At 37.0% G+C, this 16,849-nt stretch overlaps 1 protein-coding gene across 1 annotated transcript in view; it reads left to right on the top strand.

The window, feature by feature from the left end:
* The window catches only part of PLSCR2 (phospholipid scramblase 2), a 47,714-nt gene extending 40,523 nt beyond the window's left edge, over nucleotides 1-7,191 (top strand). Inside the window, exons 7-8 of the mRNA XM_050778167.1 lie at nucleotides 714-777; nucleotides 6,961-7,191. Of these exons, the coding sequence (XP_050634124.1) occupies nucleotides 714-743 (30 nt within the window). The 3' untranslated portion in view covers nucleotides 744-777; nucleotides 6,961-7,191. The remainder of the gene's footprint in view (nucleotides 1-713; nucleotides 778-6,960) is intronic.
* Nucleotides 7,192-16,849: the final 9,658 nt, after the last annotated feature.

Below are 16,849 nucleotides of genomic sequence, written 5' to 3'. Positions count from 1 at the left end.
ATTTTGAAATCAGGTAGTGTGATGCCTCCAGTTTTGTTTCTCTTGCTAAAGACTGCTTGGCTATTTGGGGTCTTTTGTGATTCCATACAAATTTTATGATTTTTTTCTACATCTGTGAAAAATTCATTGGTATTTTGAGAGAGATGACATTGAATCTGTAGTTCCCTTTCAGTAGTATGGACATCTTGGCAATATTAATTATTCCAATCCAGAAACACAGAATATCTTTCTATTTATTTGTGCCTTCTTCAGATTGTCTTATAGTTTTCAGTATATAGAATGTTTGCCTTTTTGGTTAAACGTATTCCTTAGTATTTAATACTTTCTGATGCTGTTGTAAGTGGAATTATTTTCTTAATTTGTTGTACATGGAATGAATTCAAATTACAAGAAGAGTTATATTACTAGAGAAGGACTGCAAAACATTAAATAAGAAAGATTTCAGGAGGATAAAAGTGACACAGAAAATGACATAGGATTAATTAAATTAATGCAGGTGTCAATAAATACATAGGATTATAGGTTTTAATTTCTATTAAAATAGATAGCTGAAGGTAGAGATCTTATACCTGTAGACTTTTCTCCCATTACTTATTATAGTTAATTTTTCTTATTTAATGGACACTTAACTGTGTTTCATCAGATCCCTTAGCATTTCTGCATCTGATCTCTGGTTTCTGAGAACTCATTTCTGTATTTTTGTTTTTATCTAGGACTACATGTTTTTTGAAAGAACTAGGTAATGACTGGAATGTCAGAGTGTGGGAGTGGATTAATGTAAGTCTCCTCAGAAAATTTGAAGTCTGTATGTTGATTAGGGTTATCTAAAAGAAAAATTCAGTGTTTTTTCTTTTCTTTACTTAAATGACTTACACCTGTGTGAGTTAAGCTGTGATGTTTGTAGCTCTGAGTACATAATTTCACTTTTCAAATTCTAACATATATTTTATCAGTGGGTTATAAATGTTTTATGTATTTTATTAGATTATTCATTGTATATTTGGGGAAAAGAATATAGGAATTTTTAAATTTAGACACAAACCTCCTTTGAAAGACAACTTGAATTATAGTCTGAGTTTCCATTTTATGAGCAAAAATTAAAGGCTTATTAAAGGAGTTTTAATGTATCATATTTTACATTTTAAAGCTAGTTATAATTTATTTTATAGTAAAAATTAATATGCAAATACTGTATACTCAGAAAACAACTTAAAATTGACACAATTTCAGTCTCTTTTACCATGCTAAATATTTAATATGCATATTCTCAAGCAAAACTAAATGTGAATTTTTTTTTTTTTTTTTTTTTTTTTTTTTTTTTTTTTTTGAGATGGAGTCTAACTCTGTCACCCAGGCTGAAGTATTTTTTAATCTTCAGGAAAGCACACTATATTTAACTTCTCCTATCAGCTAACCTAGTACTATAAATAAGATTTTCATAATGATTACATGATAAATTAACAATTTTTTATGGTTTTCAGTAAATAAAGACAGACATGACTATGTGAGTCTATCCAAAAGATAGACTCATTCTAAAATTTGGTATTGTTATCACTTTTGAAGTTATTTATTATCACATGGCTCCTGTATTCTATCATTCCCAGAATATGTTAGTTACAAGATTAATCAGGTGTAAATGAAATAAAAAAATGTGTATCTTTACAAAGCATATTTCATCAGTGGTCTTAGGTTATTTGATGCCAAAAATCAAATTCCTAAAATAAAATTTATTGATATAATTTTTGCATATTTTATTTTTGTTATTAACAAAACTGGATAATCCATCCAGGTGGCATTTTAGACAATACACACTTACCTCCTTTAAAATCACCTTTAAGGAGGAGGTTCCAAGATGGCCAAACAGGAACAGCTCCAGTCTACAGCTCCCAGCGTAAGTGACCCAGAAGATGGGTGATTTCTGCATTTCCAACTGAGCAAACAGCACACCAGGAGATTATATCCCACACCTGCCTCAGAGGGTCCCACGCCCATGGAGCCTCACTCACTGCTAGCACAGCAGTCTGAGATCAAACTGCAAGGTGGCAGCAAGGCTAGGGGAGCAGGATCTGCCATTGCTGAGGCTTGAGTAGGTAAACAAAGCGGCCAAGAAGCTCAAACTGGGTGGAGCCCACTGCAACTCAAGGAGGCCTGCCTGCCTCTGTAGACTCCACCCCTGGAGACAGGGCATAGCTGAACAAAAGGCAGCAGAAACTTTTGCAGGCTTAAATGCCCCTGTCTGACAGCTTTGAAGAGAGTAGTGGTTCTCCCAGCACAGAGTTTGAGATCTGAGAATGGACAGACTGCCTCCTCAAGTGGGTCCCTGAACCCTGAGTAGCCTAACTGGGAGGCACCTCCCGGTAGGGGCCAATTGACACCTCATATGGCTGGGGGACCCTCTGAGATGAAGCTTCCAGAGGAAGGATCAGGCAGCAACATTTGCATTCTGCAATATTTGCTGTTCTGCAGCTTCCTCTGGTGATACCCAGGCAAACAGCATCTGGAGTGGACCTCAAGCAAACTCCCAACAGACCTGCAGCTGAGGGTCCTGGCTGTTAGAAGGAAAACTAACAAACAGAAAAGACATCCACACGAAAACCCATCTGTACATCACCATCATCAAAGACCAAAGGTAGATAAAACAACAAAGATGGGGAGAAACCAGAGCAGAAAAGCTGAAAATTCTAGAAATCAGAGTACCTCTTCTCCTCCAAAGGAATGCAGCTCCTTGCCAGCAATGGAACAAAGCTGGATGGAGAATGACTTTGACGAGTTGAGAGAAGAAGGTCTCAGACGATCAGCAATAACAAACCTCTCTGAGATAAAGGAGGATGTTCAGACCCATTGCAAAAAAGCTAAAAACCTTGAAAAAGATTAGATGAATGGCTAACTAGAATAAACAGCATAGAGAAGACCTTAAACTACCTAATGGGGCTGAAAACCATGGCATGAGAACTACTTGATGCATGCACAAGCTTCAGTAGCCGATTTGATCAAGTGGAAGAAAGGGTATCAGTGATTGAAGATCAAATTAATGAAATGGAGTGAGAGGAGAAGTTTAGAGAAAAAAGAGTAAAAAAACAAAAACAAACAAACAAACAAACAAAAACAAAAACAAAAAAAATGAACAAAGCCTCCAAGAAATATGGGGCTATGTGAACAGACCAAATCTACATCTGATTGGTGTACATGAAAGTGATGGGGAGAATGGAACCAAGTTGGAAAACATTCTGCAGGATATTATCCAGGAGAACTTCCCCAACCTAGCAAGTCAGGTCGACATTCAAATTAAGGAAATAAAGAGAATGCCACAAAGATACTCCTCAAGAGGAGCAACTCCAGGACACATAATTGTTGGATTCACCAAAGTTGAAATTAAGGAAAAAATGTTAAGGGCAGCCAGAGAGAAAGGATGGGCTACCCACAAAGGGAAGCCCATCAGACTAACAGTGCATCTCTTGGCAGAAACTCTACAAGCCAGAAGAGAGTGGGGGGCCAATATTCAACATTCTTAAATAAAAGAATTTTCAACCCAGAATTTCATATCCAGCCAAACTAAGCCTCATAATTGAAGGAGAAATGAAATCCTTTACAGATAAGCAAATATTGAGACATTTTGTCACCACCAGGCCTACCCTACAAGAGCTCCTGAAGGAAGCACTAAACATGGAAAGGAACAACCAGTACCAGCCACTGCAAAAACATGCCAAATTGTAAAGACCATCGATGCTAAGAAGAAACTGGATCGACTAATGAGCAAAATAACCAGCTAACATCATAATGACAGGATCATTCACACATAACAATATTAATCTCCTCAAGCTCATAAGCAGCTTCAGCAAAGTCTCAGGATACAAAATTAATGTGCAAAAATCACAAGCATTCCTATGCAACAATAACAGACAAACAGAGAGCCTAATCATGAGTGAACTCCCATTCACAATTGCTTCAAAGAGAATAACATACCTGGGAATCCAACTTAAAGAGATGTGAAGGATCTTCCAGGAGAACTGCGAACCACTGCTCAGCGAAATAAGAGAGGACATAAACAAATGGAAGAACATTCCATGCTCTTGGATAGGAAGAATCAATATTGTGAAAATGGCCATACTGTCCAAGGTAATTTATAGATTCAATGCCATCCCCATCAAGCTACCAATGACTTTCTTCACAGAATTGGAAAAAACTACTTTAAAGTTCATATGGAACCAAAAAAGAGCCCGCATTGCCAAGACAATCCTAAACAAAAAGAACAAAATTGGAGGCATCATACTACCTGACTTCAAACTATACTACAAGTCTACAGTAACCAAAACAGCATGGTACTGGTATCAAAACAGAGATACAGACCAATGGAACAGAACAGAGCCCTCAGAAATAATACCTCACATCTACAACTATCTGATCTTTGACAAACCTGACAAAAACAAGAAATGGGAAAAGGATTCCCTATTTAATAAATGATGCTGGAAAAACTGGCTAGTCATATATAGAAAGCTGAAACTGGATCCCTCCCTTACACCTTATACAGAAATTAATTCAAGGTGGATTAAAGATTTAAATGTTAGACCTAAAACCATAAAAACCCTAGAAGAAAACCTAGGCAATACCATTCAGGACGTAGGCATGGGCAAGTACTTCATGACTGAAACACCAAAAGCAACAGCAACAAAAGTCAAAATTGACAAATGGGATCTAATGAAACTAAAGAGCTTCTGCACAGCAAAAGAAACTACCATCACAGTGAACAAGCAACCTACAGAATGGGAGAAAATTTTCACACTCTACCTATCTGACAAAAGGCTAATATCCAGAATCTACAAAGACCTTAAACAAATTCACAAGAAAAAAATCAATCGACCCCCATCAAAAAGTGGGCAAAGGATATGAACAGACACTTCTTAAAAGAAGACATTTATGCAGCCAACAGACACATGAAAAAATGCTCATTATCGCTGGCCATCAGAGAAATGCAAATCAAAACCACAATGAGATACCATCTCACACCAGTTAGAATGGTGATCATTAAAAAGTCAGGAAGCAACAGATGCTGGAGAGGATGTAAAGAAATAGGAACACTTTTACACTGTAGGTGGGTCTGTAAACTAGCTCAACCATTGTGGAAGACAATGTGGCGATCCCTCAAGGATCTAGAACTAGAAATACCATTTGACCCAGCCGTCCCATTACTGGGGATATACCCAAAGGATTATAAATCATGCTGCTATAAAGACACATGCACACTTACGTTTATTGCGGCACTATTCACAATAGCAAAGACTTGGAACCAACCCAAATGTCCATCAATGACAGACTGAATTAAGAAAACATGACACATATACACCATGGAATACTATGCAGCCATAAAAAAGGATGAGTTCATGTCCTTTGTAGGAACATGGATGAAGCTGGAAACCATCATTCTGAGCAAACGATAGCAAAGACAGAAAACCAAACACCACATGTTCTCACTCATAGGTGGGAATTGAACATTGAGAACAAATGAGAACACTTGGACACAGAATGGGGAACATCACACACCGGGGCCTGTTGTGGGGTGGAGGGAGGGGGAAGGGATAACATTAGGAGATATACCTAATGTAAATGACGAGTTAATGGGTGCAGCACACCAACATGGCTCATGTATACCTATGTAACAAATCTGCATGTTGTGCACATATACCCTAGAACTTAAAATATAATAATAAATAAATAAATAAAATCACCTTTAAAAAGAGCAGCAAAAGAAAAATTTAATCACTAAATCACTATTGAAAATAAAACAAAATGAAATGACTTTCTTGTAAAAATAAATAAAATCATTTGTTTCCATTTGTTCTTAATTTTTAGGGATTGAATTTTCTCTTCTAATTTTATTTTTGTATATATTAAGGACCTATAAATTTTCAGGGCAAAGTTATATTGTAAGATACATATAAAATTCTACATAAGTACATAGAGATGTTTTCATTCCTTTTACTAGTTGCATAGTATCTCATTAAGTGGCTATGTCAGTTTCTTCAAACAATTCCCTACAATTGGACTTTCACTTTCTTTGAAATTTTTTACTATTCCAAGTAAGCTTTCATGAATAAACAGGCATACATATTTTATATTTTTCCTAGTGCATATTTGGAAGTGATTTGAAAAGTGGAATATCTGTTCAAATTATCCTCCATAGAATTTATTTCTCTGTGAATTCCCATCAGCAATTTAGAACAGTATTCAGTTGCCTTGAGCCATTGGGTATATATTATTATATTTTTGTGTGGTTTCCAATACAGTGAGATATGTTATCCTGACATAGTTTAAATTTTTTATTATCTCACTTTCAATAAAGTTCAGCATTAAAAAAGAAAGGGAAGACTTATAATATTTTGTAGTAAAATCTGTACCAGTGTTGGAAACTAGGATTTCCAGCTGTCAGAAACTTAAAGGCATTTGTAATTTGTTTTGTGGAAAGATTGAATTGAGAGAGGGGACGGCCAACCCACAATTTACTTCATGCAAAGGAAAAGTGTGCTTAGGAAATAAGGGTATCCCTTTCATCTTCAGCAAACTCTTCCAACAGCCACTCTCCCCATAAGTGTTACCACCAGCAGAACTCTACCAAGGCCAATAACCCCAAATGGCAAATGATGGATGAGAACATTGGTATGGCAGTGGAGCTACAGAAAAAGCAATGTCTAGATGACCTCCCAGCAGCCTAAATAATTCATCAGATGCCAGATTCCAATGATGAAGGGTACCCAGGGCACTCATGTCTAGCATATGCTTAGTATAGACAGTATGCCAAGTCAAGTTGAGGTATTTGTATGTGCCTTTAGTTGTGCCAGTTAGAGAAGGGGAGGACTTGCAAATATGGCAGTCAAATGCAAAACCAACCCAAAATGAGGATTAGAAGTACTGACATTATCTCTTTTACAACCATATCTTACTTTCCTTTCTTCTCTCTCTGCATAGGATTCCGGATCTTTGGCTAGGCAAAATGAAACTATAACTGATCGAAACGGTTTCTTCCTTCTTCTACTGCGCAAGGAAGACATAAGGAAAAACTCGCACACTATCTGTGGAACTCATTTAAATTCAAATACTAGATAAACATTTTTGCATTGAATATTTACATGGAGAAAAATCATCAAACATCATCAATTATCAAGTCAATTAATAAAAATACTAGGAATTGCAAAAAAGGCTTAATTTGAATCTTAGTGAGATTTGAGAGAATGATGTGTATTTGTTTCTGAAACAGGCATAGAGAAAAAAGAACATTCTGATGTGCCAAATTTTAATAAAATTGAAAAATATGATGACCATATTTTAAAGTATGATGGAGGCACTAGAACAACAGTTTGCATAAAGTAGATAGCTAACACAATAAATGAAAAATAGGTTTTGGAAACTCTGCCAGAAGTAAGATTAAACACTAAATATAAAGAAAAAAAGTTAAGACCTAGCAAACAAATATGTCAATTTCAATTCATGCACAATAAGAATTCCAGAAGCAGAAATCAGATGGAGGCAAGAGAATATATTTTTAATGTAAAAAAATGTATTTGCAGTAAAGACATACTGTAGTCTTTAAATAAATAGATTTACCATAAAGCAGACAAAAATGAATGAAAATGACATACTTATGATTATTTTTCAAAAAACAATTATTACATAGCTGGTATATGGAAGACATTGTTAGGTAGTAATAGAATGGTTTCCGTGGCTTAACTTCCATGATATACCCACATTCTAGTTTATTATTTTTTCTACCTCACCAGCAATGTTTAATCAAATTCAACACACTTTAATAGCAGGCATTTAAAAGAACCAAAGGATTTAGAACAAAAAGGTAGATTCTGTAAAAGTACTTTTGTCCTTGCCCCCCATTTTCCCATACCTGCCTTTGATACCTTACCACTGCAGGAATGTTTTCCTTCAGCATGCTGTGACTTATGCAGATATGGTGTCCTAGGCTCATTCCCAGCAGTGGCTCACTTTGCCCATCTTTCCTACCTTGAAAAAGCAAAGGAAATGCATCACATATCAGGCCACCATTTTGCCCACCAAGTCCTAAATCTTGGCTTCTAGATACTATTTTCCACTCAAATCAGCTGGGCTTGTTTTGAGAATGGTTGATCCCAGGATTTTGGTAGGGAAAGGTACAAGACAAACTTTGTACAACTTGTGGAAAATCAAGAAGATGCTCAAGTAATGATGCTGACATGTCAAAAGGGTAAAGGAAGGAACTTGAAAGGGCTCTCCCGGACAAAATTTAGAATATTCTTACTTCCTGAATAAAATTGGACATGGTAAGTTCATACAGATATTCTTACAAGTTAATTAAAGGTTTGATGAAGACCATGATATACAAGGTTTCAATTTATTTTCCCTCAAATTCTTTCAATTTCAGAGGGAAAATGAGTAACATTTTAGTGAATGTCTAGCAGCCAACTCCATTAAAGTAAATTTAAAGCAAAATGATTAAAGTAAACATCAGTAACGGGATCAATTAAAATCAAGTACCACCTAATAGGATGCACTAGGACACAGCATTACATGGATCTTGATGTGCATATGAAAGAAGATAATAAAGTCTTTTTTTTTTTTTTTTTTTAATGCTTGATGAGCTTGTCTGTCCTTGTGGTAAACCTTTTGGCCTGCGAATTGTGTTTATGCAGTCCATAGCTTGACTTAGTTTCAAGTATGTTGTATAGTTAACCTTTGTTGCACCCCAGCCTTCATATTCTTTTAGTGATAACTTTTATTCAAGATGTAGGCTACTTTGCCAGAGGGTTTTACCGCATGTTTGCTCCTTGGAGATAATCTGTATCTTGTGTTATTCTTAGCTGTAATTCACTGTTCTTTCCACTTAATTATTGTTAGTTAGTTAGCTGGTGGTGGGAGATGGGGGACAGAATATTCCCCGATGTTTTGGTTTAAGCCTTCCTCTTAAGCAGGCACACCCCAATTCAATGTGATCCTGAAGTCAGAGACTGTAGGGTCTTGGCCAACTTGCTGCTTTAATCGTGTCATCATGCAGCAAGCATTCACTAAGAGGCCAGTGCTGGCTAAAAATTTGAGTTGTGTCTGGGTATGTTTATGTGAAGGGAGTTGTGGGATGGAGAAGAGAAAGTTGATAAAACTTTCAGGCAAAAGATAATGAACAAGCAGGCAGATGTAGTGATTTGGGGTAGAAAAAACTAGAGTAAAAAAGTTCTGAGAAAGCTCCTTTTCATGGCCCCTTCCCTGAAGTGGTTTAGTGGGGAGAAACTGCTTAGAGTATTGTCTCTACTATTATCCTAGGACAGAAAGTGCCTCCTTTACACAGCCCTTCCTTCTCTCACCCCTCTTTGCTCCCACCCCTTCCCCGGAAGTCAAGCATCCTTGACCTGAGGGGGAAGGCAATGAGTGAGACGTTTCTTTTCTTGTTCCATGAAGGTCTAACACCCAGGAGAAAAGTTTGGGTGCTTGCCTCATGCTAGGACCTGTGTCACTGTGGGGTGGTTGTAACAGTGAATGGAAGGTCAGTGGGTATCCCTGACTAGGAGTAACATTGAGGAGGAGGAGTTGTGATGGCTGGGGGATGGAGCTGTGTTTTGTCTTGGGAAGGAATTTCTGGGGACATGGATCAGTGGGGAAAGGGGAGAATAAAGAGGCGGGAAAGGAAAAGGCTAAGAGATGTGACTGCCTGACCTGAGTACCTCTTGGAGGAGACTTGGGGGTCGAGGAAAGTGAAAGTGTAGACTGGAGACAAGACTGAGAACAGGAACAAAAAAGAATATATAGGCAGTTAAATTGCCGAAAATCACTGTGTGGACTCCTGGTATCAAGTTAATTAGCATCTCTCTACAGCTTAGGTGTTAAAGTTTTAGCTGAGTTTGGGCCCAACAGGAGCTACTGTAACATTAGTGTAATTAGAAAAAACTCAATAGAGAATTACTGCTATCATTTAAGGATGGAATGATTTAAAATGGCTCTGGGCACAATTAAGTGCTACTGATGCTATGAAGTGCCAGAAGAATGCACAGAAGTTCTCTCCAAGTCCTGCCCTACCCCTGCCCTTGTTATTACCCACCATGCAATAGCAGCCTGACTTTCCTAGAACCTTCCTGCACCTGGCCCTATCTCTTTCAAGCTCTGTGTTTCTCCCTGTGCCTTAATTTTCCTTAATTTTCAATAGTATAGTTGTCATTGATAATAGTGTGTACTTGTATTAGTCTGTTTGTGTTGCTACAAAAAATACCTGAGGCTGGGTAATTTATAAAGAAAAAAAGGTTTATTTGGCTTCCATTTAGTCATGCTAATCTATCTAGCAAGTGGTGGCTCTACAGCCCTCTTTTATTCCTCTTCTGAAAATGCTTTTTCCTTCTTTCTACATGGCTATACTTCAAATTTTTATGCTTTGCCTCCCTTTTAAATATAAATTCTGCCTGGGCGCGGTGGCTCATGCCTGTAATCCCAGGACTTTGGGAGGATGAGGCGGGCAGATCATGAGGTCAGGAGATCGAGACCATCCTGGCTAACATGGTGAAACCCCGTCTCTACTAAAAATACAAAAACTTAGTCAGGCATGGTGATGGGCACCTGTAGTCTTAGCTACTTGGGAGGCTGAGGCAGGAGAATGGCATGAAACAGGCAGGCAGAGCTTGCAGTGAGCCAAGATCATGCCACTGCACTCCATCCTTGGCGACAGAGGGAGGCTTCATCAAAAAATAAAAATAAATAAATAAATTCCAATTTTAAGTCATTTCTTTGCTCCCACATCTGTGTAGGCTGTTAGAAGCAGCCAGGGTAAATCTTGAATGCTTTGCTGCTTAGAAATTTCTTCCACTAGATACCCTCAGTCATCACTCCTAAGTTCAACCTTCCACAAATTCCAGGGACATGGACACCATGCAGCTAAGTTCTTTTTTCTAAGGCATAACATGGTGACCTTTGCTCCAGTTCCCAATAAATTCCTCATTTCCTTCTGAGACCTTGTCAGCCTGACCTTCGCTGATTGTATTTCCGTCAGCATTTTGGTCACAGCCACTTAGCAAGTCCCTAAGGAGTTCCAAATTTCCCTTGTCTTCTTGTCTTCTTCTGAGCCCTCCAAACTCTTGCCCTCTCCTTTGCCATGTGACATGCTGGTTCCCTTCACCTTTCATCTTGATTGTAAGCTGCCTGAGGCCTCACCAGAAGCAGATGCTGGCACTATGCTTCATGTGCAGCCTGCGGAACCATGAGCCAAACAAACCTCTTTTCTTTATAAATTACTCAGCCTCAGGTATTCTTTTAAAGCAATGCAAAATGGATTAATACACTACCTCATAAGGTCAGTGTGAAGATTTAGTGATCTAATACGGGTTTAGGGACGTGAGAAGGTTCCTGCGGCAGAACAAACATAGAAAATAAATAGGACTGTGTGTTGGTAAAGATCAACAGTTTTTAAAACACAGGGAGGTGACTCAAAGTCAATGTGGAATATTTGGGCTACATTAAATTTCTGTTTTGCAACTTTTAATGGATACAAAACCATTCTGAACCCTATGAATATTGATTATCCTCTCAGAAGAGAAAATAAGTCTTTATGCAAGATGCCAAACTAAGGAATGATTCTCATCTCACGGAAGTGTAAACTAGCATCTGGGCTAGAGACTGTTTTTTGTTAGCCTCATAGTATCAAAATGCAGAAGCCATTGTCTGAGGTAGTAACAATCTCATACCCTAAAGCCAGATGAAACATAACTGAACAATATAGGGTTTGAACTCGGGATTTACAAGGTGGGAGGGCTATAGAATGATAAACAATACACAGAGCTCTGAACTTACTATTCCCACAAACCAAGCACTGAAGTCAAATTTTAATCTAACATTATCACTTCTGTGGCTGAAAATATCCTATTAATGACAGGTTATAAATTTATCTAATTTGGAAATGAACTAGATTTGGAAAACTGATACTTGAAATCTACTTGCCTACTAACGGCAATTTGTTTCTGCCTGTGGATTCTGGTCTCTTGTCATTAACATATTGAGGTTATTTCTGTCTGGCAGAGATAGGAAACAAACCTTGGTTTATTTCTTCCTAAAACTGCATTTTCTTTTGAGAATCAGTTGCTAAGAAACATTTCAACTTGAATCAAATATTGCCAAGAGACAGTAGTAATTCAGAGATAATCCAGAGAAATTATGTTTCAGATACCCTCAGATACCCTAAGTTGGATCTACCATGTACCTTCTAAGCACATTTCTTTTAAATTGTACTGCCAGAATTTTCTCACCATTGTTGCTAATCACCAGCAGAAGTGGATTTATTTGCAAAATCCTTTGTTTTGCAGATCTAATTTTTGTGTGTGTGTGAAAAGATAGTCACTCATATAAATGCATTTGTGGCATTTATTCCATGAGAACTGAGGGGGAAACCAATATAAAAATATAAAATTGATAGATTTAAAGGAGATAAAGTTGATTATCAGTCAATTAATAAATATATACAAAGATATTGCTCTGGGCTGCTGGTTTTGTTAGGTATATTGGCCTCAATAATGAACCAAAATTATCCTCAAGGTACTTAAGTACAGGCATACATGTGAAAAGTGTTATGATCGAGTTAAAACTATATAGAAACTAAGTATTAGGAATGCTGAACTCAATTTTAATGAAATTCTTCCTGTGGGTGGTGACTTTTAAATTAAGACAGAATGGTGACTTTTAAACCAAGACAGAAAGTTTGCTCAGCACAAGTGAATTGGGGAGAATATAATTTTAGACAGAGGAAAGAACTTGGACACAATTCACATCGGTCCTCTGCAATGTGGCTGGACCAATAGCTTTGTATTCTTGTGTGCATTGCAGGTGCTAGACAGGGAGGGAGGTGAGGCATGTGAAGGAAGGCTAGATTATGTAGTGCCTTGTTAGCCATGTTAAGAAGTTCATCCATCTTATTCATGCTCTTTCTCTTGACTGCTGACTTTCCTAGATCTTCCAACCATTCCTGAAAGAGTTTCCTCCTCCATGTAGCTCTCTTTCAGTCTCTAGGAATCTTGATGGTGGGCTTGTCTGAAATTGTACCTTTTTCTTTAGCACCATGGCTTGACTAATTGTTCTCTAGGAACTAGTATAGATTCTAGACTTAGAGAAGTTCTTTTTGAACATGCTAAAACTGGATACACAGTATATGGCCTAAAATTGTTGAATTATCCATCTTTCAAATTTATAGGGTGAATTGATTTGTATTGCAAATCTTGAAATTTCTCAAAGTTGTCAAAGTCCATTTATGTGAAAATATTGAGATAAGCACTTGTTTAAATAAAATATCAATAAAAAGTGAAGAATAATATTTTTAAATGCATGCATTCTTTTAAATAAATTTAGGGTGAAGTTTACTACTACTACTATTATTATTCTTTTTATATCATTTATTTATTTTCTAGTCTTTGGATGTAGGACCAAAGGCCAAGTGTGGACCTGCTGTTCTACCTTGTCTTTCTTCCATAAAGATACACGTTTTATTTTTGTATAAATGGAACCAGAATTTAAAGATACATAATACTAGATTTTTACTACCATTTTCTAGTGTTTCATATCAACTTTAGCAACTAGCTTTAATAAGTGTTTTCAAAGACTTCAGGTTAGTTCTTGTAGAAAATATTTTAAAATTAATCTTTAATTAAAGTACTAAATAATATTTATCTGCTTTCTGTAATATTAATGAATATGTTTTGCATAAACTGGTTTAAGAAAAAATACAAATCACTCTTTGTAGGTGTAGAACTCAACTTGTTAGGGCAGATGTACCCTCACAATTAGAGAATGAAAGGGACAAATTTCATGTACTAGTCACACACATTCAGTGTAATTTGGGCATCATGAGTAGGTTTTATAAAGAGTTTACAAAGTCAACCCATAATTTGGGTAAGTAAAGATCAGTTAAGGGAACGCCTATCTTGACTTCCTCTGAAGTTCTTTGTTTGACAATAAAAGCAATATTCACCAGCAGTCGAATAGGTAGAATAATCAGACACTTTCGTGTATGATTTTGATGGAAAGAAGGAAGGAAGGAAGGAAGGAAGGAAGGAAGGAAGGAAGGAAGGAAGGAAGGAAGGAAGGAAGGAAGGAAGGAAAGAAGGGAGGGAGGGAGGGAAGGAGGGAAGGAAGGAAGGAAGGAGGAAAGGAAGGAAGGAAGGAAATAAAGGGGGGAGACAGGGGAGGAATAGGGAAAAAAATAGAATGCTCCTTTGTTTGCAGAAAAGCTAATTAGAAGTAGAAGAAATGATTGAATTCAAAAAATTCTCAGTTGGCAATCATGACAACAATTTCATTCTAGCAATAAATCATAAATGGCTTCTATAATCAGTAGTGGAAAGTTCGAGGAGTAAAAGTGTATTTACGTTGTCTTAAAGCAGCACTCAATAAGATACTTGTTAATTTACAAAGAATAAAGTAATAACTTTAATGCAGCACAAAATTTAGCTCATCTTTCTGCCATTATATAATAAAAATCCACTTTTCTCCAGTTTCAAATAATAGGTTCTTCATCTTTATCTGAGCCGGTACCCCTTCCATGCCTTTAGCTCCATATTTCTATCATCAGTCTGCTCATGATGACATATTATTTAAAATAGTACTTATTTTATTTCCATGAACCTCACTTCTTCCGAGTACTGACCAGCAGTCATTAACATCATATTTATATGAGATATCTGTTTAAGCCATCTTTACTTTTTCTATCATACTCCCCAGAATCCTTTCAGCCTGGCCCATTGCCAAATTCCAAAGCTACTTTGACATTTTTAGATATTTGTTAAATGCAGCACCCCACTTCCAGATACAGTTGCCACCCTCTTGTCTGCAGGAAACCCAAGCCACACCCATGGTGGAAACCCCAAACAGTGGATAGTACCAAACTCTACATATGGCTTGCCACATAGGACCAGAGTTAATATGTCCTTTCATGGTTTATGTCCTGGTACCTTTTTTGCACTTTTATGAATGTAGTTTCTTTCAGGCATCTTCTTCCAGAAGAGCCACATTTGGGTGGTATACTTTCCCCTTAACTTCTTTAACTCCTCCGGAAATGTGGTAGCGGCTTCTTAATGGGCAGATACAGCCTCTTACTTGCAATAAATGACTTGATGTCATTCATTTCAGGGGGTCCCTTGCTGGAGTCTTCAACGCTTTCTGGTGCAACACATTTAATGTCTTTTCTATCTTAACTAAGCACTTATCATGCACTATGGCTGTAACTTCTACAGTTTGTGGTGCAGCAGTGAAACAAACACAAATTTATTTTTCCTTCCTTATAATTTCATGGATAGAAGATTTGTTCTTAGTATATATATACACTGAGGTTCTTTATATATATATACACACACACAGATATGTGTGTATACATATATATACCCACATATATATTATTTCTTAAGTTGAGAACTTTTACCTGTTCACTTATAGGAAGCACTTTATGTCTTCCCTTTATCATATCTGTATTGCCAGCATCACTACTCTTGCACTTTAGGGCCCTTATTAATTAAAACAGGGGTTATTTGAAAACAACCACTGTGCTACATGGCAGTCAAACTGATAATGAAAATGTCTTATGGGAGGATAGTGGAGATAGTGTGGATCTGCTGGACAGAGAGATTATTTACATCCCACAAGGACAGCTCAAGATTTTCACACACTACTCAGACTGGCATATAATTTAAAACTTATGAATTGTTTATGTCTGGAATTTTTCATTTAATATATTTGGACCTCAGTTGATCGTGCTGGTAACTGAAACTATAGAAAGCAAAACAGCAGAAAAGCTGGAATTCCTGTACCAAGATTTATATTAGGATTTTATTGCTGGCATAACCATCTACCACAAACTTGGTGGCTTTAAATAAAACAAATGTATTGTCTTATGATTTCTGAGGTCAAAAGTCTAAAATGAGTCTTACATGGTGTAATGGACGAAATGTCTGTGCTCCCTCAAAATTCAGATGTTGAAGCCCAATCCTCCAATGTGACTGTATTTGGAGATGGAGCCTATAAGGAAGGAAGTAAGATTAAATGAGGTCATAAGGATGGGACCCTGATCCCAAAGGGTTACTGTCCTTATAAGAAGAGTCACCAGAGAGCTCTGTCACTTCCTGGGCACAAGCACCAAGGAAAGACCAAGAGAGGACATAGTGAGAAGGTGGTCATGTATAAATCAAGAAGTGAGATCTCACCAGAAACTTACCATGCTGATACCTTGATCTTTTTTTATATATATACTTTAAGTTCTGGGTTACATGTACAGAATGTACAGTTTCATTACATAGGTATACACATGCCGTGGTGGTTTGCTGTACCCATCAACCTGTCACCTACATTAGGATACCTTGATCTTGAACTTCCAACGTCCAGATCTGTGAGAAAATAAACTTCTATGTTTAAGCTCTCTGGTCTGTGGTAATTTATTTGGGCAGCCTGAGAAGATTAATATATTGGGTTAACATCAACTTATTGGAAGAGTTTCGTTATTTCTGGAAGCACTAGGGAAGAATCTGTTTCCTTATCTTTTCAACTTTTAGAGGCCACCTCTATTTCTTGATCCTCCTTCCATCTTCAAAACCAGCAAATGCTTCCACTGCAACATTTCTGTTCCCTGACTTCAATTCTTCTACTTTCCTCTCCCACATTCAGAGGAAGCTTGAAATTACATTGGTCCACCTGAATGATGCAGGATAATCTACCTACTTTAAGGGTACCTGATTAGCATTATCTAAAATATTTTAAGGTACACAAATCATATTATAAGTCATTGGATATTAAAGCTCTTTACTAGAAAATAATGATGAAAAGCATATGTTTTAAGTGTGAAGTTTGAATATTTTTTGTGTGTGGA

Source organism: Macaca thibetana, chromosome 2 (assembly GCF_024542745.1).
Source record: "Macaca thibetana thibetana isolate TM-01 chromosome 2, ASM2454274v1, whole genome shotgun sequence".
Lineage (NCBI taxonomy): Eukaryota > Metazoa > Chordata > Mammalia > Primates > Cercopithecidae > Macaca > Macaca thibetana.
The sequence above is the reverse complement of the archived record's forward strand: the minus strand, read 5'-3'. Positions and strand labels throughout refer to the sequence as shown.